We start from the raw sequence: 25852 nt of genomic DNA on the forward strand, positions 1-25852 counted from the left end.
AAATGCCAGCCTCAGGAGGAACGAGGACTCTACCCTTCCCTCCCAAGCCTGACCACTTTGCTCAGCAAGCTTCTTAGCCCATTTAACACAGGATCACAGCAAACCCTGGGGCCAATTTATCCCAAAGAGGCTGTCAACAGGCAGAGTCTGTCATCAGAGCCTTCCTCCCTTCCCACTCTGCCCTAAGGGACACCTCCCATTTCAGTTACCAAAGGCTCGGTCTTTTAAGTTAAACCTTTTCTAAAGGCAGACAAAGCTCAGAGCTCAGGTGAACATTCAGACACATGGGGTATCATTGAATTCAAGCTCCATCCTTTTGTTTCTGTGACTTTAGGCAAGTTTTTTCTCCTGGTTTCCTATTCTAGAAAATGTTATTATTAGATAAAATAATTATTACACAAATCACAATAATATTGATAAAATGTAAATACAATGAAAACTACTAATTAAAGTTTCTATAATTTCTAAAATAATGTGAAGTCAGTAAATCAGTAAGTAAAGAAAGTATCATTTATACACAATGAGATACACTATTTTGAAATGTATAGGAAATGAGTTTTGATGAATGGATACACACTCATTACTGTTGCCACATGGACTTTATCAACTTTATTCTTCTCCTCATAGAACCAGACTTGAACTTTTTTGTCTTCTATTCCTATTCATATACTTTTGCCTCTGCTCTTTATAACTTGGTTTTATTTTTATTTTTTATGAGCTGACATTTTTATTTAGCATAATGCTGGTAGTTGCTATCTTTTTTCCTATTTTCTTAATTAAATGTATTGAGGTTACATTGACTAATAAAATTATACAGGTGTCAGGAGTGTGTTTCTAAGATACATCACCTACATATTGCACTGTGTGTCTACCACCCAAAGTCAAATATTCTTACATCATATATTTGACCCTCTTCATCCTTCACTCACCCCTCAACTCCCTTCCTTCTGGCGATCACTGTACTGTTTCTTTGTGTCTGGGAGTTCTTGTTTTTCTTTGTTCTTTGTTACTGCAGTTTTCTATCCCACATATGAATGAAATCATATGATTCTTAACTTTTTCTGTCTGACTTATTTCACATAGCCTGGTATTCTCAAGGCCCATTCATATTGTCACCAATGGCCATATTTCATCTTTTCATTTTGCTTTATTATACATTTCCCTGCCTCTGTCTTCACATTGTAACAGGGTGGAGCCAAGAGGCATGCCCAAATAGGGATTTAGAATGGCGTCCAGAACTCAAAGTTTCCAGGAAATATTAGAAAAATATATATGGGATGTCCTCACCCCACAAGCCTTAACTGGGGAAAAGGACGCATGGAGCAGGGCCATTCAGAGTTGTTTTGTACAGCAACAGCGGTGCAGCTAACCTCTGGCATGGTCATTTAACATATCTACAACATTTAACTTGTTTCATAGATATGTTCAATTGCTGTGGCCATGCTTTGAGCCAGGGGGATGGAGTGACTTCCACCCAAGATGTAACTGGGAGGCAAATCCTCCTGGTTCCTGCACCTGTAGGAGAGCTTGGAGAAGATTGGCTCCATGCCATGGGGTCACACCTGCCCAGACTTACTATGGCAGCCCAGTAAAGCTGGAAGAATCTGGGAATGCTGGCAGGTGTAACCCATTGTAGAAGGAGTTGGAGAAGGGAGAGAGGACCAGGTGGCTTTGGCAGAGAAGGGAGAGAGAACCATGTTGCTTTGGCAGAGTGGAGACCCCTGACAGCAACGCAGCTGATGGTGCCAGGAGCCTGAATCACAGACTTCTACTTCTTCTCCTGAGATACGGTACCCCGGACTAGGCAGAGGGAGAAAGAAGGACTGTGTGCATCTGTGGGTATTCTAAAGGACTTTACTATATTAATGAAGACATTAAGTCATTACTTTAAGTCTGTATAACTTTTAAATAAATAATTTCTTTCCTTTTCACCAGTCTCTGGCATTGAGAAACGTCTTTCCTCTGGTGGCGGGTAAGGCAAACCTCGTAGGTTGGGGGGACCCCCAGAGAGAAAGGTGGGGTTCTTTCCATAATAGTATATGGTTCACTCCCCCCCCTCGTCTGTTCTGTAACAATGTGGCATGTGTGCTTGTATCTCTGTGTCAAATTTCCCCTTTTCATGAAGACAGGAGTGATATTGGATTAGGGCCACCCCAACAACCTTACCTTGATAAGATGGTCACATTCACAGCCACTGGGGTTAGGACTTCAACATCCTTTTTGGGGATGCAATTCAACCCACAGTAAACCCTAGGATTGGGGAAGTGTTCTGAGGGAAACCATACCGCAAGATTGAGCCTCTCCAAATTTCCTCCAGAAGACCTGCTGTTGCCCCTGCCCTCCCTCAGCACCCTCCTTCTGTGAAGCCCAGGTTCCCATGTCCTATCAATGCCCAGATTCAACTAATGCTCCCAGGGCAAAAGCAGTCACACAACTTAACTTTTTGAAGATCTTCTCTCTGAAGCCCATGCCTTTCATTTAGGTTGTCTCCTACTGTTCATACAGGTGATTTCTCTATTGTATTTGGCTTTCTAGGTACGCACAACAAGAGCATTTTTGGTTATTGAACCTCACCAAGGAGAAGAATTTCATTTACATATTTTTATTATTTATTCAATACATAGTTATTAACCACACACTATGGGCCAGATGCTATTCTAGGCATTGGGAATCTAATGGTAATAAATCTTTTTTTATTTTATTTTTTTAATGTTTAACTATTTAATTAGAATACTGCAAAGAGAACAGGATCTGTGAGTACAGGCCCCAGTGGTCAGAAATCTGAAGTGTATTAAGAAGAACTAGGGGGGAGAAAAAAAGAAGAAATGCAAAGTTCAATCACATGTCTTGTTAAAAGCCTTTTAATCACCCCCAATCTCTTGCTTCAACTTTACAGCTCCCTAGGGGCTTGCTGAAACCAAATGGGTCAGTCCATTCTCAGGACACCATAAGGACCCCTCATCTTTCTACTGAAAGATTCCAGAATTTGCCTTGCCAGTGTTCCCATTTCTGTCACACAGTGTGGCCACGGGAAATTGGCCCTGCACAGCATCATGTGCCTGGATTCTCTGCTGACCTTCCTGCGGTGTCCTGTCTTGTGAGCCATTGGGTTATACTCACCGGTTCAGCCATGGTCCCTAAGCTTTCCGTCTTCTCTGCCCAGGCCAGCTGCTTTGTTCTTCGCCGCATAAGATCTCTCTTTCCTCCTGAGGAGTTCCCTTTTGAGGCCATTTGTTTGAGAGGAAACTATTTTTAGTACTGTTTTAACTTAACCAGAAAGTTTCCAATTACTTCTAGGAAAGGACAGTGGCTGGTCTCCATCCTTCTCCTTTCAAAAGGCTCATTGGAAGTCATAGGTCAATCTGTTTCTTCTCCAGTTCAGCCCGGATGCTGTCAGTGTTGCCCTAGGGGCCCCACCAACACTGTGGGCCTCTCCCTCTGACCTTCACCTCAGAAGAACCAGTCAGATTCTTCCCAGAACAAAGAAAACTTTTCTAAGAAAAATTGCCATCCTCAAGGAAAGTAGCTGGAAACTCTAAAGTGGTAGCTTTTCTCCTAAGCCAAAAAAACTCTTTATACCAATGAAGACCAGAGAAAATTCCATGAACTTGAAAAACACTAGGTTTTGAACAAGTGGAGAATAATTCTGAGTTTCAAACGGTGAGTTAAATATATGGAATTTTCTTGAAGCCGAGCCTCTCAATAAATTCAAAGCCTGTTCTAGAAGACAGACTTCTGATGGAGATCAGCGATCAGCTCGGCTGCTTGGAAAATGCCCTTACACTTTGACACAGAGATGGACACTCCTCACCAGCGACAGGCAGAATGTTAGACTGAATGTAATTCAAATTGAGTTCATATTTTTGGGGCCAACTTGGCTTGAGTTCTGGACCAGGCACGGTGCCCAAAGAAAGGCCTCAGAGAAGCCATGCTTGTGTGCTTTGTGGACACATATTGCCCAATTCTAGTAATTAAGCAAATGAATCTGTAGAGATCCTGTCAAAAAAAACCAGTCGTCTTCTCTTTCTCAAAGTGTATTGAAAAGTGTTATGATGTTATCAAAGTAATTGGAGAAACTGGATTCAGCAACAGTAAACAGGTTTCTCTACTGGGAAGCGTTGAAATATGTTTTGTAAATCTCCAAAACCAGAGTAGTGAACGCAAAGTTTTCTGCGTGTACTAACTGAGAAACTCTTTTATTTCTGGAGCCTCTTTGGGTGCTGGGGAGTGGTCCTCACTCTCGGCTTTGGGAGTCACTGTAGTTGTCATTTCTTTTCCCCTAGTTGTAATATGTTAGGACAGAAACTGGCACATGTACATACCCCGAGCTTAACCACTCGTGCTAGCGAAGGAGAAAGTACGGCAATATTCTAATATCCATTAACTTCTTTGTCTCATTATGCAGTGGCTTCCTGGTTTTGATTAATGAAAGCATTATTGGAAACAACTGCACTCGGTTCTTTTTCAGGCACACAGCACATTAGTCCTAAAGGTGGGCCCATTAATCTTTCTTACTTTGTTTATTTTTACCTTCCTTTGTCATTATGAGTGGCTACCTGTGCCAGTTCTTGAATATCTTTCACTTGGACAAATTGGACCACAAGAAAATACACTTCAGTGGAGAGGGGTCTGCAGTAAAAAGTCCATACGACTCCCTTACACATGTATACGTAACATACTACTCATAACATACTACTGTCCACCTGTGAGGCACAACTTGAATAAGGGCATCTATTCAAGTCTGTGCTTTAAGGAGATAGACTTTAGCAACTTGAAAAGCAAAGAAATTAATGCCTGTGTACTGGTTTTTGTTTGTTTGTTTGTTTGTTTGTTTTTGTCATTTGGCAAAGGCAGGAAAAGGCAAAATAATTAAGTTAAAGGGAGAGGACAGGTAACGAAAGACCCAGCCCTGACATTGGGAACAAGGACTTCTTCTCCTCCCATGGGAAAATGGGGGTGGGAGGGGGGCTGTGAGAAGTGGGTGTTGCTGTAGATCAGAGAAGACCTGAGAAGAAGCAACCCACCTAGACTAGACCACTCACATAAAGAATGAAAAATCTAAGGCTTGCTGGGGCGTGGTTAGGGAGGATGCCTGGGATGACTCATATAATCAAGACACGGACAAGTTGAAATCTGTTCTCCAAACACCCAGCGAATTGTCCTTTTGCACCCACTAACCTGTCTTAAACGATTTCCTATCCCATTTTTCTGACACCTGAGACCCAGATTTTTCTCCATCCAGTTTCATCCAATGCTTTCTCATCTTGGTAGATGTCATCACCTCCCTAGGTGCAAAATCCTTAACCAAGGACTGATTCTTGATTTCTGTCTGTCCCTTAATACTTCCACTCAATACATCCTCAAGGCTTATGGCTTCAGCTTCCAAAATACACCCTTCAAAATATGGTCGCCTGTACTGATAACAACATGCTACATTTCCTTCTTGAGCTGTTTCCAACTGGTCTACTTTCCTCTATGCTCGATCCTGACAATCTATATACTTCACCTAGCATGAGTGATATTTTTAAAATATAAATAATATCATGTTACTCTCCTATTTAAAACTACCCAGCCCTTAGACTATAATAAGATTCTATTCTTGTTCTCAGAGTCCATGATCTGGCCCCTGACACCTTCCCCGACACATTTTGTATTATAACTTACAGCTACATCAACCTTCTTTCTTCCCTTCAGAAAAGCCAACCTCCTTCCTGCATCAGGGCCTTTACCATCACTGTTTCCTCTACTTGGATGCTCTTCTCCTCCAGGACTTTGTGTGGCTGCCTCCTTGTCCCCACTGAAGCCTCAGTTCAAAAGTCTCCTCTTCAGAGAAGTCTTCCTTAACCTGTCGAAGGCCTACCCCAACCTGGAGTCATCCCTACCTACCACCTAAACATGTTTTCTTTTTTTTTTAATTTTTATTGTTATTCAATTATAGTTATCTGCCTTTTCTCCCATCCCTCCACCTCACCCCAGCCGAACCCACCTTCTTTGCCCACCTTCACCCTCCCCCTTGATTTTGTCCATGTGTCCTTTATAGTAGTTCCTGTAAACACCTCTCCCCACGGTCCCCTACCAACTCCCCTCTGGCTATTGTTAGATTGTTCTTAACTTCAATGTCTCTGGTTATATTTTGTTTCCTTTTTTTCTTTTGTTGATTATGTTGCAGTTAAAAGTGAGATCATATGGTATCTGTCCCTCACCACCTGGCTTATTTCACTTAGCATAATGCTCTCCAGTTACATCCATGCTGTTGCAAAGGATATAAGCTCCTTCTTTCTCTCTGCTCCATAGAATTCCATTTTGTAAATGTACCATAGTTTTGGATCCACTCATTTGCTGATGGGCACTTAGGTTGCTTCCAGGACTTGACTATTGTAAATTGTGCTGCTATGACATTGGGGTGCGTAGGGTCTTTTGGATTGGTGTTTCTGGGCTCTTAGGGTATACTCCCAGCAGCACAATTGCTGGGTCAAAGGGTAGTTCCATTTTTAGTTTTCTGAGGAAATTCCATACTGTTTTCCACAGTGGCCGCACCAGTCTGCATTCCCACCAACAATGTACTAGGGTCCCCTTTTCTCCGCATCCTCTCCAACATTTGTTTGTGGATTTGTTTATGTTGGCCACTCTGACTGGTGTGAGATGGTACCTCATTGTTTTAATTTGCATCTCTCTGATGGCTAGTGATGCTGAGCATCTTTTCCTATGTCTCTGGGCCCTCTGTATGTCTTCCTTGGAGAAGTGTCTGTTCAAGTCCTTTGCCCATTTTTTAATTGGGTTGTTTGTCTTCCTGGAGTGGAGTCGTGTGAGTTCTTTATATATTTTTGAGATCAGGCCCTTGTCTGAGGTATCATTGGCAAATTTGTTTGCCATACTGTTAGTTCTCTTTTTATTTTAATGCTGTTTTCTTTAGCCATGCAGAAGCTTTTTATTTTGATGAGGTCCCATTTGTTTATTCTTTCCTTTATGTCCCTTGCTTTAGGGGACGTGTCTGTGAGGATGTTGCTGCGTGGGTTGTCTGAGATTTTCCTGCCAATGTTTTCCTCTAGGACTTTTATGGTGTTACGACTTATATTTAAGTCTTTTATCCACCTTGAATTTATTTTTGTGTATGGCGTAAGGTGGTGATCGAGTTTCATTTTTTTGCTCATAGCTATCCACATCTCCCAACACCATTTGTTGAAGAGGCTATTTTTGCTCCATTTTATACTCCTGCCTCCTTTGTCAAGTATTAATTGACCATAAAGACTTGGGTTTATTTCTGGGCTCTCTGTTCTGTTCCATTGGTCTATGTGCCTGTTTTTATGCCAGTACCAGGCTGTTTTGCTTACAGTGGTCTTGTAGTACAGTTTTATATCAGGTATTGTGATCCCTCCTGCTTTGTTCTTCTTTCTCAAAATTGCTGCAGCTATTCGGGGTCGGTTATGGTTCCATATAAATTTCTGAAATGTTTGTTCTGTATCTGTGAAATATGTCATGGGTACTTTAATAGGGATTGCATTGAATCTATAAATTGCTTTGGGTAGTGTGGCCATTTTGATGATGTTAATTCTTCCAATCCATGAGCATGGTACATGCTTCCATTTGTTTGTGTCTTCCTTAATTTCTTTCTTCGGTGTTGTATAGTTTTCTGAGTACAGGTCTTTTACCTCCTTAGTTAAGTCTATTTCTAGGTACTATATTTTTCTTGTTGCTTTATCAAATGGGATTTTTTTCCTGATTTCTGTTTCTGGTGTTTCATTTTTGGTATACAGGAATGCCTTTGATTTCTGAATATTGACTTTGTATCCAGCTCTTTTGCCAAATTCATTTATTAGGTCGAGTACTTTTTTGATGGAGTCTATAGGATTTTCTATATACACTATCATGTCATCTTAAAACAGTGACAGCTTCATTTCCTCCTTTCCAATTTGGATGCTTTTTATTTATTTTTCTTGCCTGATTGCTATGGCTAGGACTTCCAATACTATGTTGAATAGGAGTGGTGAGAGAGAGCATCCTTGTCTTGTTCCTGTTCTTAGTGGGAAAGCTCTAAGTTTTTGTCCATTGAGTATGATGTTGGCTGTAGGTCTCTCATATTTGGCCTTTATTATGTTAAGGAATTCTCCCTCTATTCCCACTTTGCTGAGTGTTTTTATCATAAATGGGTGCTGTATCTTATCAAATGCTTTTTCTGCATCTATTGATATGATCATGTGATTTTTGTCTTTGCTGTTGTTGATGTGATGTATTATGTTTATTGATTTGTGAATATTGTACCATCCTTGCATCCCTGGGATGAATCCCACTTGGTCATGATGTATGATCTTTTTAATGTATGGCTGCATGCGGTTTGCCAATATTTTGTTGAGAATTTTAGCATCTATGTTCATCAGCGACATTGGCCTGAAGTTTTCTTTATTCGTTGTGTCTTTATCTGGTTTGGGGATTAGGATGATGCTGGCTTCATAAAAACAGTTTGGGAGTCTTCCATCATTTTGGATTTTTTCAAATTGTCTGTGAAGGATAGAGGTTAGCTCTTCCTTAAATGCTTTGTAGAATTCTCCTGTGAAACCATCTGGTCCAGGGCTTTTGTGTGTTGGGAGTTTTTTGATGACTGCTTCAATTTCGTCTGCTGTTATTGGTCTGTTCCAGCTTTCTGTTTCCTCTTCATTCAGTTTTGGAAGATTATATTTTTCTAGAAATGTGTCCATTTCACCTAGGTTTTCAAATTTCTTGGCATACAGTTCTTCGTAGTAATTTCTTGCAACACTTTGTATTTCTGTGGTATCAGTTGTAATCTCTCCTCTTTCATTTCTAATTGTGTTTATTTGGATCCTCTCTCTTCCTTCTTGATGACCCTGCTTAAAGGCTTGTCAATTTTGTTTATGTTTTCAAAGAACCAGCTCCTGGATTCATTGATCCTTAGAATTGTGCTTTTAGTCTCTATGTCATTTAACTCTGCTTTGATCTTGGTTATTTCCTTCTTTCTACTTGCTCTGGGCTGCTTTTGTTGTTGTTCCTTGAGTTCTTGTAGGTGTAGGGTTAAGTTGTTTGTTTGAAATGTGTCTATCTTTTTAAGGTAAGCCTGTATTGCTATGAACTTCCCTCTCAGGACTGCCTTTGCTGTGTCGCATAGGTTTTCGGTTGTTGTGAGTTTGTTTTCATTTGTTTCCAGAAAGTTTTTGATTTCTTTCCTAATCTCATTCTTGACCCATTCATTGTTTAATAGCATGCTATTCAGTGTCCATGATTTTGAGTCTTTTGGGTTTTTTCCTTTGGGGTTGGTTTCTAGTTTCAGTCCCTTGTGATCAGAGAAATGCTTGATATGATTTCAATTTTCTTGAATTTGTTGAGGCTTGCTTTGTGTCCTATCATGTGGTCTATCTTTGAAAATGTTCCATGGACACTTGAAAAGAATGTGTATTTTGCTTCTTTGGGATGAAAAGCTCTCTATATATCAGTTAAGTCCATTTCATCTAAGGTATTGTTCAGTGACACAATGTCCTTGTTGATATTTTGTTGGAAGACCTGTCCATTTTTGATAGTGGGATGTTAAAGTCCCCTACTATCATTGTGTTGCTGTCAATATCTTTCTTGAAGTCCTCCAAGATTTTCTTCATGTATTTGGGTGCTCCTATGTTGGGTGCATATATATTTACAATGTTTATGTCTTCTCGGTGGATTCTTCCTTTGAGTATTATGAAGTGACCTTCTGGGTCTCTCTTTATGGCCCTTCTTTTGAAGTCTATTTTGTCTGATATGAGTATTGCTATCCGGCTTTTTTTCCCTGTCCATTGCTTGGAAAATTTGTTTCTACCCCTTCACTTTCAGTCTGTGTAGGTCTTTTGTCCTGAGGTGGGTCTCTTGTAGGCAGCATATGTGTGGGTCATGTTTTCTTATCCACTCAGCTATTCTATGTCTTTTGATTGGAGCATTTAATCCATTTATGTTTAATGTTATTATTGATAGGTAGTTATTCATTGCCATTTTTTCATACCTGTGTTCCCCTCCCTTTCTCTTTTCCTTCATTTCCTTAAAGTGGTCCCTGTAGCATCTGTTGCAGAGCTGGTTTGGTGGGGGTGTGTTGTTTTAGACTTCTTTTGTCTAGGAAACTCTTTATTTGGCCTTCTATCTTGATTGAGAGCCTTGCTGGGTAAAGTAGCCTTGGTTGCAGGCCTCTGGTTCTCATTACTTGGAATATTTTTTGCCATTCCCTTCTGGCTTGGAGCGTTTCCATTGAGAAGTCAACTGCAAACCTTATTGGGGCTCTCTTTTATGTTACTTCCTGTTTCTCCCTTGCTGCCTTTAAGATCCTCGCTTTGTCTTGGAATTTTGCCATTTTAATTATTAATTATTATGTATCTTGCAGTGGGCCTCTTTGGCTTCCTCTTGATTGGGACTCTGTGTTTCCTGGATTTGTGTGACTTTTTCTCTCATCAGATTAGGGAAATTTTCCATCACTGCTTTTTCAAACAGGTTTTCTATCCCTTGCTCTTCTTCTTCTCCTTCTGGTATCCCTATTATATGGATATTATTACGTTTCATGTTGTCCTGCATTTCCCTTAATCCCTCTTCGTTCTTTCTGAGCCTCTTTTCCTTTTCTTGCTCTTTTTTGGATGTTTTTTTCTACTTTGTCTTCCAGCTCGCTGATCCAATCCTCTGCTTCATCAAGTCTGCTTTTGATTCTTTCTACTGTGTTCTTCAGTTCAGGAATTGTATTCTTCATTTCCTCTGGGCCCTTGTTGATAGTTTCTATTTCCTTTTCATCTTGATATAGTTTTCAGTGAGTTCATTGTAATTTCCCTGTAGTTTCTCATAGTTCTCTGTGAGCTCAGTGAGCTTCCTGATAACCATTGCTTTGAACTCAGTATCTGATAGTTGACTTGCCTCTATTTCATTAAGCATTCTTTCTGAGGCTTCCTCCTTTCCTTTCATGTGGGGATTGTTTCTTTGTCTTCTCATTGTTTGTGAGACTCTTCTTGTTAGCCTCTGCTTCTGAAAATGATCTGTTCTGACACCCTGGGTTTATGGTATGAACTTCTATGGTAGAATGCCAGTGGGATTCAGTGGTGCCGTCTCCTTAATCTCCTGAGCTCACTGGTCTTGGGCTGATGTTTATGGGTGTAACAGGGACTAACTCTGGTCTTTTCACATCTCCAGGTTTTATTGTCTCACTTGTGGGAAAATGAGTAAGAAAAAGAAGAGGAATGGGGAAGGAAGGAAAAAAGGAATCAAAAAGGAAAGGAAGTTAAGAAGGAAGGAAGAAGGACTAAAAAAGTAAAGGAAGAAAAGAAGAAGGAATAATAAAAGAAAGAAGGACAGAAAGGAAGAAGGAATTTAGGCGGAAAGAAAAATAAAGAGGTCTTCTGCTGGCTCTAAACCAGTCAGGTCAGTTCTGCTGGTTCCTGCCTGTGAAATGGGAGGGTGTGAGTGGAGGGATTGGTTTCACCTTTCTCCCTTCCTGACCCATACTCTTCGCTGTTGTCCAGCCTCTAGTCCAGTTCCTCAGGGTCTTACTGCTCCCCCCTAGGCCTTTAGTCCACTAGTTGTGCTGTCCTTGAGGTGCACCAATTAGGGGCAACTCCCACTTCACCTTCTTGCTCTTTGCTGTCCTAGATGCTAGGGGCTCTTGGTGCTCCTTCAGAGTAGTTCAGCCCCCTACTGTCAAGTCTTTCCAGGGACTGCAGTCTCCCCTAGCCCTGCAGCTCCCCTCTTCTGGGTGTTCTGCTTTCCTCCTAGAGAGCGAGTAGGCCCTGCACGGCTCTGTGCACAGGGGCTAGGTGGGAGGTGTTCAGTCACTGGTGCTTCAGGCATGGTCGCCCACGGGCAGGCAGGCAGTTGATTGGGTTGTGCACTAATCCCAGGCTTTGGGCCTGTGCACCTGGGCAGCCAGGCCGCTAATCAGAGTGCACACCCTCCCAAGGTTTCAGGTGTGGGCTCCCAGGCTGCTGATTGGGGTGCGGACCCACCCTGGGGGTTTTGTGCTTGTGCACCCAGGCAATTGGGCCACTGATCTGGGTGCCCACTGATCCCCGGCTTTGGGCCTGTGCCCCTGGGCAGCCAGGCCACTGATCAGAGTGTGTATACACCCGGGGTTTCAGGTGTGGGCTCCCAGGCCGCTGATCTGGGTGCTCACCAACAGGGCTTCAGGTGTGTGCTGGGGCAGCTAATCCAGTGTTCACAGTCCAGGGATGAGGGAGTGGGGGCGCAAGAGGCCAAGGCTGCTGCAGAGAATTCTCTAAACAGCCACTGAGTGACTCTATTTTCTCTTTCTCTTTTGGAGAAATTCCTCCTATTCAAGCCCCTCCAATCCAAACAAGCACCTGGCCTCTCACACAGCCCAGCCTGGCTCTCTCCCAAGAATCCTGCAGCAGACCCTACACCCCGGACAGGGGTTTCAGTCGCCCTGGTCCCCGCGCTGGTCTCAGGGACCTTATTGTCCTTAAGCACCCTTCATACCATCTGATCTTTCAATGTCTTCTATCTTTGGACTCCTATCTTCATATATGCTGGGATACCATTGGCTGTTCTCTCTGTTCCTCAGATCAGCGAAGCATTCACTGGTGCTGAGGGGACGTGACTCCACTCCCACCTACCTCACCGCCTTCTTCCCTGTTTTGGTAAATCTTTTTTTTTTAAAGACACAAATAACTACTCCCATGTAAACTGTATTCTAGTATATATACAAAAAATGAATACAAAACTATATGACATGTTAGGGAATGATACTCCCTAAGGAGAAAAATTAAGCAGATGGAAGAATAGGAGATACACAATGTTAGTAGGTGGGAGGTGCACGTCTAGGAGTTAATCAGAAAACTCATTATTGACAAGACACGTTTTAACAATAAACCAAAGAATATGGGGAGGTAAGCCAAGCCTATTCCAGAGGACAAATAATGAATATACAGAAAACAACCTGTGTGAAGCTCCTTAGGCAGGAGCACGCCTGATGTCATGTAAAAAGATGTCAGGGACAACGTTTTGTATGTCACATCAGGTCAAACAATCGTTAGAGTGGAGCAGGAATAGACACAAGCTGGAAAAGATGGAGGTGTATTTCAAAATTAGCGGATATGAAATTGGGAGATTTTGGAAGGATTTGAATCACAGGTAATGACTAGGTCTAGGGTACAACCATGAGGGGAGTAGCTGAGACAGATTAAAGGACAAGTTGGTTGTTGTACATTAACATATCAAAACTTCATACTACAAATTCAAACATGTACTTTAAGTTGCTTTCAAAGTTTTACCCTAACGACATACTTTTGAATCAACCTCTTCTCCTTTATAGCCTTTTGCTTATTTTTAATAATTGCATCAAAACTAATTTCCAGGATTTGGTGGGATCAAGGGTGGGAGGTGGGGATGGCTGTGATAGGAGGAATTAGTGCGGGTAGCGCAGACACAATGGTACTTGAACAATAAATAAATAAATACACAAATAAAGTTAAAAGACCTTTACAAAGTGGAAAAATGAGCATATTAGCCTACATTCAGAGACAATACAATTTAAATACTCCCGGTATATTAAAGTGCTTTGATCCTCAGCAAACACATTGTTCTTAATTATTACTCAAAGAGAGAAAGACACAGGGCTTTTCAGACAATGAGAAATGTCAAAGGGTAATTTCCTATACAGTACAAATGTCTTGATCATTAAAAACTTCCATTAGTGACTAAAATATCATTTTAAAAATATTTCCAGGGGACTGAAGAACATAAAATCAGAATATTTTCATAATTATTAACTAGTGTCAAAGAACCTTCTATTTTGATTGTTTCATTATATACTAGAAAAAATGTTATTATACAATGAATATATTTATAATAAAATCTGCATCAAAGTGTTCATAGATTACAGGGTGAGAAAAGTACTCTTCAAAAATTAATAATTTTCCAGTCCCAACTCCAAAATTAACTGTTAATTCCTTGCATATTGTTCCAGGTTTTTCAGAGTCATATACATCCCTTTTTATGGAAAAAATTGGATCATTTTCCATCATTTCTAAAATTACAGCAATACAGCATAGGTTTCTCATTATTTTAAATGGGAGCATTGTCTGATTTATTTGGTTAAAATTATGATATATATTTCTTTTATTTCTGATTTGGGGCAATATTTTTCTATATTCTTTTACTTCTTACATTTCATCTATCTGAATTAGATAAATCTTTCATCAGTTTGTTTTTTTAAATCTTTGTTTTGAACTCTAGCTTTTCTTTCATTTTATACAGACATACTTATCAACTTTTCCCCTTTCTAGTTTAATCTGTTGCTTCAGTTTGTGACTTATCATCTTTATTCTGTCATAATATTTCTATGACTTTTAATATTAATGTCAAATGACCCAGAATTTATGTCAGTATGAGTCTAGAGATACTTTTCTTTTTCTAACTAATCATCAGTCCTTCAATGAAGCAATAACATTTTCAAATCACCCTGGTTGGCGTGGCTCAGTGTATTGTGTGCTGTCCTGTGAACCAAAGGGTTCCTGGTTTGATTCCCAGTCAGGGTACATGCTTGGGTTGTGTGCCAGGTCCCCAGTAGGGGGCGTGCAAGAGGCAACCACACATTGATGTTTCTCTGTCTTTCTCCTTCCCTTCTCCTCTCTGTAAAAAATAAAATAAAATAATCTTTTAAGAGAAATAGCACTTTCAAATCAGTCATCATATATGTACTAGGAACCTAAACATATTTGCAGTCAAGGTAACAGAAGAAATCCTTCAAAAATCCCTTCTTTATTCATTTAAATTTTTTATATATTTTATTGATTATGCTATTACAGTTGTCCCATTTCCCCCCCTTCATACCACTCCATCTTGCATACCCTCTCTTTCCCACATTCCCCCCCTATAGTTCATGTCCATGGGTCATACATATAAGTTCTTTGGCTTCTACATTTCCTATACTTTTCTTACCCTCCCCCTGTCTATTTTCTACTACCATTTATGCTACTTATTCTCTGTACCTTTCTGCCCTCTCTCCCCCTTCATCCCCTGTTGATAACCCTCCATGTAATCTCCATTTCTGTGGTTCTGTTCCTGTTCTAGTTGTTTGCTTAGTTTGCTTTTGTTTTTGTTTTGGGTGTGGTTGTTAATAACTGTGAGTTTGCTGTCATTTTTACTGTTCGTATTTTTTATCTTCTTTTTCTTAGATAAATCCCTTTAACATTTCATATAATAAGGGCTTGGTGATGATGAACTCCTTTAACTTCACCTTATCTGAGAAGCACTTTATCTACCTTTCCATTCTGAATGATAGCTTTGCTGGATAGAGCCATCTTGGATGAAGGTCCTTGCCTTTCATGACTTGTAATACTTCTTGCCAGCCCCTTCTTGCCTGGAAGGTCTCTTTTGAGAAAACAGCTGACAGTCTTAAGGGAACTCCTTTGTAGGTAACTGTGTCCTTTTCTCTTTCTCTCCTCTGTTTAATCATGGTAATGTAATTATGATGTACCTTGGTGTGTTCCTCCTTGCGTCCAGCTTCTTTGGGACTCTCTGAGCTGCCTGCACTTCCTGGAAGTTTATTTCCTTTGTGAGATTAGGGAAGTTCTCCTTCATTATTTCTTCAAATAAGTTTTCAATATTTTCTTCTTCCTCTTCTCCTTCTGGTACCCCTATAATGCAGATGTTGGAACATTTAAAGATGTCCTTCAGGTTCCTAAGCCTCTCCTCATTTTTTTGAGTTCTTGTTTCTTCATTCTTTTCTGATGGGATGTTTCTTTCTTCCATCTGGTCCACACTGTTGATTTGAGTTCCAGTTTCCTTTGCATCACTATTGTGATACTACAAGGATGTATTTCCTTTACATCCCTGTACATTTTCCTTTGTTTCTCTTAGTATAGCCTTCATTTTTTCATCTAATTTGTGACCAAATTCAACCAATCCTGTGAGCATTCTGATTACCAGTGTTTTGAACTGTGCATCTGATATGTTGGCTATGTCTTTCTCACTTAGTTGTATTTTTTTCTGGAGCTTTGATCTGTTCTTTCATTTGGGCCATTTTTTTTTCTTTCCATGCCTGTTATGTAAAGGGGTAGATCCTTTGGTGTTCATCAGGGCAGGGTAATGCTGGTGGCAGCCCTATGAGGCTGTGGTGCAGGGAGGGGTCCAATAGGGAGCAATGGCTCTTGGTCCACTCTCTGCTGGTTTTCAGTCACTTCCTGTGCTACTCACAATCAAATTGGGCCCTTCCAGTGCTGATTCCCAGATGGGTGCGTTTGTGTACATTCTAGGCTCCTGTGTTTCTCTCTAACTAACTCTCCTGTGAGGCTGGGAATATCTCCTGCTGCTGCATCAATGCCCACAAGTGTTTTCAAACAGTGGATGGAGGCTTTATTTCCCCAAGCAGGAACTCTGAGTTTCGAGGTCTGTCACCCAGTCCACCAGCTGCTGCCTCACTGGCCAGCAGCAACTTCGCCCACACTGCTCCACAATCCACGATTTCCCTGGGTCCACCAGCCACCAACTTGGTAGGAGTCCTCACCGCCCGGCTGCCTGACTGACCCCTCCTACCAGTCTGGATGAATGTTTCTTCTTTATCTCCTTCATTGATGGACTTCCACACAGTTCTATTTTCTTTCACTACTGGTTGTTTTTAGTTTTTAAATTGTTGTTGTCCTTCTTTTGGTTGTGCAAGGAAGTACAGTGTGTCTACCAATGCCTCCATCTTGGCCGGCAGTCTCTGAGTTACTTTTATTGTTGATCAAAAAAATAAATCAAAGATGTCCTCAACCTCTTTACAATCAAGTTGGTAAAATAACATGACTTTAGAGAAGAGAATTAACTACATAAGGATTACACACTGAATGTAATACCACCAAATGAATATCGGTTTAAAAACTAGAAATATCCCTAGAGAATGAAGGGATTGGTCAATGAAAGTTCAAAAACGACAAAGAAATGAAATTATGGCTTGTATGTTAAAATTTCCAACAAGGTTCTCTGACACTCTATATTCAATAAGCTTGTACTGAGTTTGCCTAAGTGAAATATTTAAATATTAGTAAATAAAATTTCCCAGGCACCTCTAATAAAGCTACACATCAAATTAAAACTTTGCTTGCAGTCCAGTTAAAATAGTATTAGTTGAGTGTGATAAACTAGAGATGTTATAATAATTACAAAGCTCAGGTTGGCAGTTTCAATCATCACTGATGACTGTAAAAGTACCAATTGATTACTACTTAATTTCAATATATTGGCTCCTAATAGAAAGCAAACACCAAATGGAGGGAGCTTTTGTCTGTGAAGACAGGAGTGGTTAGGGGAGAAGAGTGAGCAAAATATCACAAGGGAGAAACATGCATTGGTGCAGCTAAACAGAGAGATGATCTCCCTAAAAACTGCTGTCCTTAGTCAAAAAGTGGGAAGAGATAAAATTATGGACAGATGTTGGACAACCATGAAAACCAGGTCATATAGTTCTACTTTGTTTTATTTTGAATAAGCAAAGAGAAGTTTTGGGGACATAAGACACAAACTTAGCTCTTGACAAGATGGACACAGATCAGACAAACACTTTCGGGGGGGTTAGCCCTGAACTCCCACATGTCTCATAACACTCCTGTACTTTCCTAACTCTCAGATCTGGGGGGACATCACAGCAGTGGAGAATATAATTTTCCTTTCTTTAATTCTTCCTTTTACCTATAGAAATGTTTAACCACTTCAACTATATTTGAAAAAAGTCTCCCCTTTTTTCCCAGATAAACAAATGTTTCTATCACCTATTCACCTGTATTGCTGTGTGTTATTAACTATATATTTAATTGAATAACACAATCCTAGATTATATATTATTTTTGTTGTACAATCTTATTATTCAAACAATTTTCACTTTCATTATTTCATTTGACCTGCACATTCTTTTACAAGGTAAGTGTGGCCATTCGTCTGATCCTTTCAATGTGCAAACTTTGAGCTGTGATACAGAAAGTTTTTCCACTTATAGGTGAGATCATATGGTATTTCTCTTTCACCACCTGGCTTATTTCACTTAGCATAATGCTCTCTACTTCCATCCATGCTGCTGCAAATGGTAGGACTCTTTCTTTCTTTCTGTTGCATAGTATTCCATCATGTACATGTAACACAGTTTTCAGATCCACTCATTTACTGGGGAAACTAACCAACAAAACAAATAAGCAAGCAAAATATAACCAGAGACATTGAAATTAAGCACAAACTAACAGTAGCCAGAGGGGAGGTGAGAGGGGATAAAGGGGAGAAAAGGTGGAAGTGTTATCAGAAATATGTACAAAGCATATGGACAAAACCAAAACGAGTAGGATCAAAGGTGGGGAGTGGAGATGGCTGGGGTGAAGGGGAACCCAAGTGTGGAGAACAAATAGACCTCTCCTGTTCTCATCCTAAATCTCTTCAAGTGAGGGAGCCCCCAAGACAGAAACTTCTTCTGCCAATCTGGCCTCAATGCCACATACGCTTTATTGGCCCCTCAATGAGCAGACATGCTTGAGAGTGCGGAAGCCAGGGAAGACTGAGGCACCCTGGACCACTCTCATTCATCATTTCAGGAAATGTGTTCAGCAACTTCATCAAGTCTTAGAACACACACTGAGTGTAGATTCCATCAAATCAGTCTCATCTTTCATTACAAACTACTATTACTCTGTTCCACACTATCCTCATGGCATTTTTCACTTCCTTATTCCTGATGGTGTAAATCAAAGGATTGAGTAAGGGTGTTAGGATGGTGTAAACTATTGTCACCATTTTGTCAAAGGAGAAAGTGGATGGAGGTCGGACATACATGAATATGCAGGGGACAAAGAACAAAACCACAACAGCAATGTGAGATCCGCAAGTGGAGAGAGCCTTCCACTGCCCTTCAGTACTGTGGGTTCTCAGAGAGAACAAGATGACGCCATAGGATACAAGCAACAAAGAGAAGATTATGATGCAGATAAACCCACTGTTGGCCACCACCAAAAGGCCAAAGACACGAGTGTCAGTGCAGGCCAGCTCTAGTAATGGGTACAAGTCACACATGAAATGGTCAATGACATTGGGGCCACAGAAGGGCAGCTGTAAAGCAAAGAGAATTTGTATTGTGGAATGCAGAAAGCCCCCTGTCCAGGCCACCCCAATCAGAATGCCACAGAGCCTCCAGTTCATGATAGAAGAGTAATACAAGGGCTTGCAGATGGCCACATAGCGGTCATACGCCATGGCAGTGAGGACAATCACCTCTGCTCCAGCAAAGAAGTGTTCAGCAAAGAGCTGGGTCATGCATCCTTCAAAGGTGATGGTCTTCCTCTCATAGAGAGAGTCCACAATCATCTTCGGGCTGATGACAGTGGAGAAGCAGGCATCCAGGAAGGACAAGAAAGCCAAGAAGAAGTACATGGGGGAGCCCACAAGTGCTGGGCTGCTGCTGATGGTCACCACAATTAGCAAGTTGCCTCCAAGGGTTGCTATGTAGCTGAAGAAAAATATAACGAATACTGTTTTCTGAACATTTCGATTCTGTGAAAGGCCCAAGAGGATGAACTCGGTTACAAAGCTTTGGTTTTGCATGATTTCCAAGGAAAACTTAAATGCTACCAGAGTAAGCTTCTGAAATCTGCAATTATGAGAAAAAGAAAAATTCACCTGGGACCAGTTTATGAGACCATCGTATCACAGTCATCAGCCAGTTGGTGCATCCATGTGAAAAGCTGAGTACATGCTTCTGTTGTAAATGAGAACAGAAAATTAGAAATTTGTTGAAGGTTGTAGTGGGAGGGGAGGCACAAGTCAGGAGGTGAAACCTTATTCATACTTTGAAGTGGCCAGAGCTTATATGTAGAAGAAGTATTCATATACAGTAGGGAAGAGACACAGTTTTTATCTCTCCTGCCAAAGCAGATCACTTAGCAGTGGTTTCCTGGAGTGAATTGTTGAGGATTCTGAAGACACATCCACATTGAAGACAGAGAACTTTTAATTTATTGGTCATTCCTGCCATTAGTATGGAATGAGAGCAGGGTGACTTGCATGCTATCACTGACCAGGAGACGATCTTTTCTACAAAGACAAGAAGAAATAACCCCTAGTATAAGAGTCATTTGAAAATCAAAGCTGCTTTTCAATTTCTTTTTAACTCTAAACTGAACTGAACCTTTAAGATAAATACAGAAAGAGTACTGACAGCTATGAGAGGGGAGGTGGGTTAGGGGACTGGGTGAAAAGGTGAAAGGATTAAGCAAAACCACTCATGGACACAGACAATAGTATGGTGATTACCAGAGGGAAGGAGAAGTGGGCACAGGGTGTATGCAGAAGAGGGTAAAGGGTGAATACAAGGTGATAGAAAGAGGTTTTGGATGGTGAACACAATACAATACACAGATGATGTATTATAGAATTGTACACTTGATGTTTATATAATATTATTAACCATGGTCACCCCCAAAAAATCATTAAAAAACCAAAACAAGAAAAGGTTAATTGATTCATTCCCTACAAAAAAGAAAGCTCTATGGAAAAGTGCCTAGCTCTGTACTAACATGTCACAAGTATGCACATGATGAGTTGGGTTCTTTCTTCATTCATCATTTAAAATAAGAATAATTGTTCATGAAAAATAATAATATCTACTTAAAGGTATTGTCAGCATGACCAAGTTAAATAATGTAAAGAAAGCAGCTGTTTAAGAATACTCCTAGGAGACAGTCCATATTATATGTTATTATCCTTATTTTCCTGGAAGACAATCCATGCTTAAAGAGAAAACATCACATAACATGCTGGATCTGGAATTTCAACTCAGAATCCCAGGTCCAACACATAAGTGTTCCTAATGGATCTAGAGAGAAAGGAGCAGAGCTGGCCCTTCTGTTATCTTCATCCACCTGTGGAAATCAAAGTCCTCTGATTCCTTTGTTCATGCTTGAAGGGGGTCCCTGATGAAAGACACAGAGCAAGTGATGTAGATGCAGAAAGTAATAGTCCGATTACTACAGATTCAAATTGGCAACAATCATGTAGGTAAAGAATAGAAACAGTATATTGAGTATAGCTAGAGTCTTGAGACTTTTTAAAATATGTACTCATTGTTTTACTACGTGGCCCAATCTGACATTATACAACTTGACATTTATGACTTTTTGTAAACTATGTTCATATATAACCTACATGCTCATGCCACAGAATTATGGCGAGTGTCAAACTGGCAAAATGTAAAACTTGCTTATGATAAGTGCCCTCACCGATTTTAGTCACTATTCTCTCACTTAGCAAGACAGACACCTTACCTAGGAGTCGTCCAGATAGTTACTCTAACTATGGACTGTTTTCCATAGCTAGACATCAGTTTCCAAGAATGATTGTGTCCTCACCTGTACATATAACAGAAATTTATTTCTCAAATGAGTGTGTATAAAATATATCCACTAACTTAACCACGGAGAAGGTAGCTGCAGGGCAGGTGTCTATAAATACGCATGGAACAAAGAAAAAGACAACGATGGTGATGTGGGAAACACAGGTGGAGAGGGCTTTTCTGCTCCCTTCAAACTGTGCTTTCTCAGGGAATGCAAGATGAAAATGCAGGAAAACATCAGCATGACAAAACTCAGTGTACAAATGGCCCCACTGTTGGACACCAGGAGCAGATTGACCACATAGGTACCTGTGCAAGCAAGCTGCAACAAGGGCTGCAAGTCACATAAATAGTGGTTGATCACATTGGGACCACAGAAAGGTAAACTCAAGGCCAGAAAAATCTGAGCTGAAGAATGCACCCAGGACCCCACCCAGGCCACAGCCACCAACACACTGCAGACCTGCCCACTCATGATGGTCATGTAGTGCAAGGGCTTACAGATGGCAACATAGCAGTCCAGGGCCATGAGTATCAGGATGAAGATCTCCAGACAGCCAAAGAAACAGAATGAAAAGACTTGGATTAGGCACTCACTGAAAGAGATAGTGGCACTCTTCAAAAGGGTGTCCACAACCATTCCTGGGGCTATGGAAATAGAGAAGCAGGTATCAGATAAGGACAAGTGGAAAAGGAAGAAATACATTGGGCTCCCAAGTGTCTGGCTGGTCTTGATAGTAGTAATAATCAGAAATTTACCCAGCAATGTCCCCAAAGAGAAAAACAAGAAAGACAGAAACACTATTTTCTTCCTTACAGGATCCTGGGTCAACCCAAGCCAAATGAACTCACTCATGTTATTATTCAGCTGCATGATTTCATGAATGAGGATGAGGGGTGAGTGTCAAATCGTTTATCTGCAAAAAAAATAAACGTATTAATTCATGACATCACATGTGATTTTATGACATACCTTAAGAAAAATAAATTATACTCAACAGAAAAATTTTTGATGTGGTTTCTTAATGTGTCATCTCAGCTTTTTGTCTCTGAACTTGTAATGACCACGACATAGGGTCCTATGAGTCTAAAATAAGCTTGTGAACTTTATACTTTCCTACAGCACTCTTCAAATACAACTCTCTTCTGGCATCATTGGTGACCACTTTGTGATAAAGAAAATTCTCTCTCCTGTTCTCTAAAGCCGCCTTTCATAGCTTTTCTTATAACATTACATACTAAAATTAAGATCAATGTGTGATTCCTTTAGCTTCCTTTTTAAAATAAGAACTTTGGAAACTACATATTCTCAGGATTTTATTCTCCCTAGTTCCAAACTCAATGTATTGTACACTGTAGGTACTTCGAGTGCTTTTAAATTGGACTTCCTCTGGTACTTCTTACAATATCACATTTATCTGATATTTCAGTGCTGTTCTGATTACTAAACACATTCATATCATTGATCTACTGTACCTTTCTATCTGGTATGTATAGTAAACAGATAAACATGATCCCATTTTATAAATCCAGAAAAAAATTCTGACATCAATTTTAAATAAGTGAGTCAATCAGCTCCACAAGCTGGAGCAGGTGTTCCACTCTGTATGTCCATGGAAGACTGGGGGACTCTGACACCCAGAGAAATGATCACCTCAAACATTTGACACTTTCTACATGAACACTTGGCCATTAAAGAATGTGAGGAGAACTTTGACAGTGTTCATGTCCTCAGATCTTTATACAGTTTTAGTGAATGTCTTTGTGGATGACCACATTCTCCTTTCCCAGAGGTGCAATTTGTCCCAAGGATGGGTGACAATGATCAGAGATTAAACCACACCACTAAAATAGTGCCTAAACTTCCCCAGCAAGTTTGGCCAACTTTAAAATAGCTGGACTTCTCAAAACTATAGCGAACAGACCACATGTTGGGTTGTGAGGTTACAGGGATGAGCTGAAAGGAAAGCAGACAGTGGAGAATAGGGGAGAGAATAGATGAGGGTGGAATACAGAGTGGGAGGCATATCTTCCCATCCTAAAAGTCAGTCTGATTGCACAGGCTTCAGTGAGAATCAGCACTTTCCTCTTAAACTACCCAAACCTACCTGACTCAGTTCCACTACACTTCAACCTTTGGGAAACTCCCTATACTCATTTCATGTCTATGCAAAATTTACCACTCTCTGGGGAAAGTTAATAGATTGCACTACAATTCTTTATCCCTCAAAAGCCCAAATTAAAGAATCATAAAAACTCCTTCCCATGGATATGACACATTACCTTCCCCTTCATTGTAGTTTTTAGCCTTCACATCATCATGGTTTCTCTAAACTTTCCAAGACATGTACTTATTCAGCCTTTCAGACTTCATCTCAGATGTGTATCGGCTGAAAATTCTGCTTTTATGATATCACTCTAGCAATATGCAAAGCGTAATAAATTGAAACTGTGCTATGCAACATTCCACTTAAATCTGTCACTCCTCTATGAACAGTTTCTCCAACTTCTAACTACATATATTCTCTTCTAACTTTTAATACCCACAATGAGGACACATCTTGCTCAGTTATCATACATGAAAAGGATTTGAGAATTTCTCTGCACTCTGACACCTCAAGAAACTTTAGGACATGGAATTCATTTTTCTCTCGCTACACAATGATGGCTTATCACATACCTGATGCTCATAAAATATTTGTTGAATTCAAAAATTGTTCCATTCCAAAGCTGAATTTCATTCTACCTATTTACTACATTAACAGTAAACTTCTAAAAACATTATTTTTTCTATTCCTTTCTCAGAGAAAGTAGGTGCAGTATAAGACATACAGAAATATATTTTTTAAATCATGTTGGATTATTTTGTAACGATACATTTCTGAGTTCAAAGAGGTAAATCTGTCACTTACCTGTGAGAACACTCTAAAGTCATGTCAAGTCTTTTGATCCGTTTTTAAAAGCAGCCCTCCATGAAATACAGGAGGTAAAATTCCTTTCTGCATTCCCAAGGGAAAATTTTAAAACATAATGGCATACAATATAGAATCCTGGAGAATGGTATTCCCTAGCGTTCCGCTTCCTGCACTAATCAGAAATATCCCACACATTGTAGTAAACTTAGCTTGGGGTTATTCATTTAGTCAACATAAGAGTAAGTTAACACTCCTCATCCTCAGTAACCAAATGCAAACAAGGATTTGGAGGTATTAGGTGACTCAGGATGACCAAAGACATCAGGCCATAGGAGCCCAAAACAAAGGATGATTGAAGGTGATAAAGAAAAGCCAGGAAGAAGAAATAGCAGTGTCTTTGGTAAAACAGGAAGTGGATCAGAAAAAAACTCCTTTGCTCCCACCCAGGGCCCTAAAACAACTCTCCAGCATGAGGAGACAAAAGTTTTTCCAGATCTTATCATTTATTTGCAACTACAGTGCAAGGAAGGCAGTGTGGTGCCTGAAACCTGAGGTTCAATTCTTACCCAATTTGTCTGTATCATATTTGGAGAAAGAAAAATTGAACACTAAAGGAGGCTGGTGTCCAGTGAATGGAAGAGAGTCTTTGAAGCAGAAAGACTTTCCCTTATGGATTAAATATTATTAAAATATGTGATCTAGAAATTTACATCTGAGTTATATGATTATGCTCCTATTAACAAGAAACATTTATAAAAATTTTTTGCTTGAGAACCAAGACGGCAGTGTAGGTAGACACACTGCACCTCCTCACACAACCAGAACTGACAGAAAATCGAACAGCAAGGAAGTCCGACACCAAGGAAACAAAAAATAAACATTCATCCAGACCGGTAGGAGGGGCGGAGATGGGCAGCTGGGGTGGAGAGGAATCGAGTTGCCATGGTGGGACCGAGACTGGCGGAGTGTGGGACCAACGGGACAGGCAGTCTGACGACTAGCAGACCCTGCAGCCCCACGTTCAGGCAGATAAACTGAGAGGGCCAGACTCAGAGTGGTAGAGAATGGGGCAGGCAGCGCAGCGGGTAGCACCCAGCAGCCCCACATTCGCGCACAGATAAACCAGACAAAAGGCAGGGAGCAAAGCAGACCACGCAACCCAGGGCTCCAGCATAGGGAAATAAAGCCTCAGACATCTAATTGAAAACGCCCGTGGGGGTTGGGGTGGCAGCAGGAGAGACTCCCAGCCTCACAAGAGAGGTCGTTGGAGAGACCCACACGGGCCTGGGGCGTGCACAGGCCCACCCACTCAAGAACCAGCACCAGAGAGGCCCAGTTTGATTGTGGGTAGTGGAATGAAAGACTGAAATCTGGTGGAAAGGGGAGCGGGCACCATTGCTCCCTGTCGGCCCATCCCCCACATACACCATCACTGCGCAGCGACCAGCATTACCCCACCCCGGGGAACACCTAAGGCTCTGCCCCTTTAAATAACAGAGGCGCCAGGACCAAAAAAAAAATGTCCCAAATGTCAGAACACTTCAAAGCTCAAAAAAAATACAACTAAGCGAGGAAGAGATAGCCAACCTATCAGATGCACAGTTCAAAACACTGGTTTCAAGATGCT

General features: G+C 40.7%; 2 protein-coding genes across 3 annotated transcripts in view; both read right to left on the reverse strand.

Moving 5' to 3' along the window:
• The window catches only part of LOC112302700 (olfactory receptor 4C11), a 137851-nt gene that overhangs the window by 87462 nt on the left and 24537 nt on the right, over positions 1-25852 (reverse strand). The gene's annotated exons all lie outside the window — the stretch shown is intronic.
• LOC128780848 (olfactory receptor 4C15) lies at positions 17133-22230 on the reverse strand. Of its 2 annotated transcripts, XM_053923886.1 has the most exons (3): positions 22163-22230; positions 19769-20013; positions 17133-19678 (listed from the first exon to the last, which is right to left on the reverse strand). In XM_053923886.1, exon 3 carries the CDS (start codon positions 19522-19524, stop codon positions 18589-18591), a length of 936 nt encoding a protein of 311 aa, XP_053779861.1. In that variant the 5' UTR covers positions 19525-19678; positions 19769-20013; positions 22163-22230; the 3' UTR covers positions 17133-18588. The 2 variants fall into 2 exon arrangements, with proteins under 2 accessions (XP_053779861.1, XP_053779860.1); XM_053923885.1 differs by having other exon boundaries at positions 17133-20013.

Source organism: Desmodus rotundus, chromosome 5 (assembly GCF_022682495.2).
Source record: "Desmodus rotundus isolate HL8 chromosome 5, HLdesRot8A.1, whole genome shotgun sequence".
Lineage (NCBI taxonomy): Eukaryota > Metazoa > Chordata > Mammalia > Chiroptera > Phyllostomidae > Desmodus > Desmodus rotundus.

Coding starts and splice junctions, on each gene's coding strand:
- LOC128780848 (XM_053923886.1), bottom strand. CDS start 19,524: ATGCAAAACCAAAGCTTTGTAACCGAGTTCATCCTCTTGGGCCTTTCA.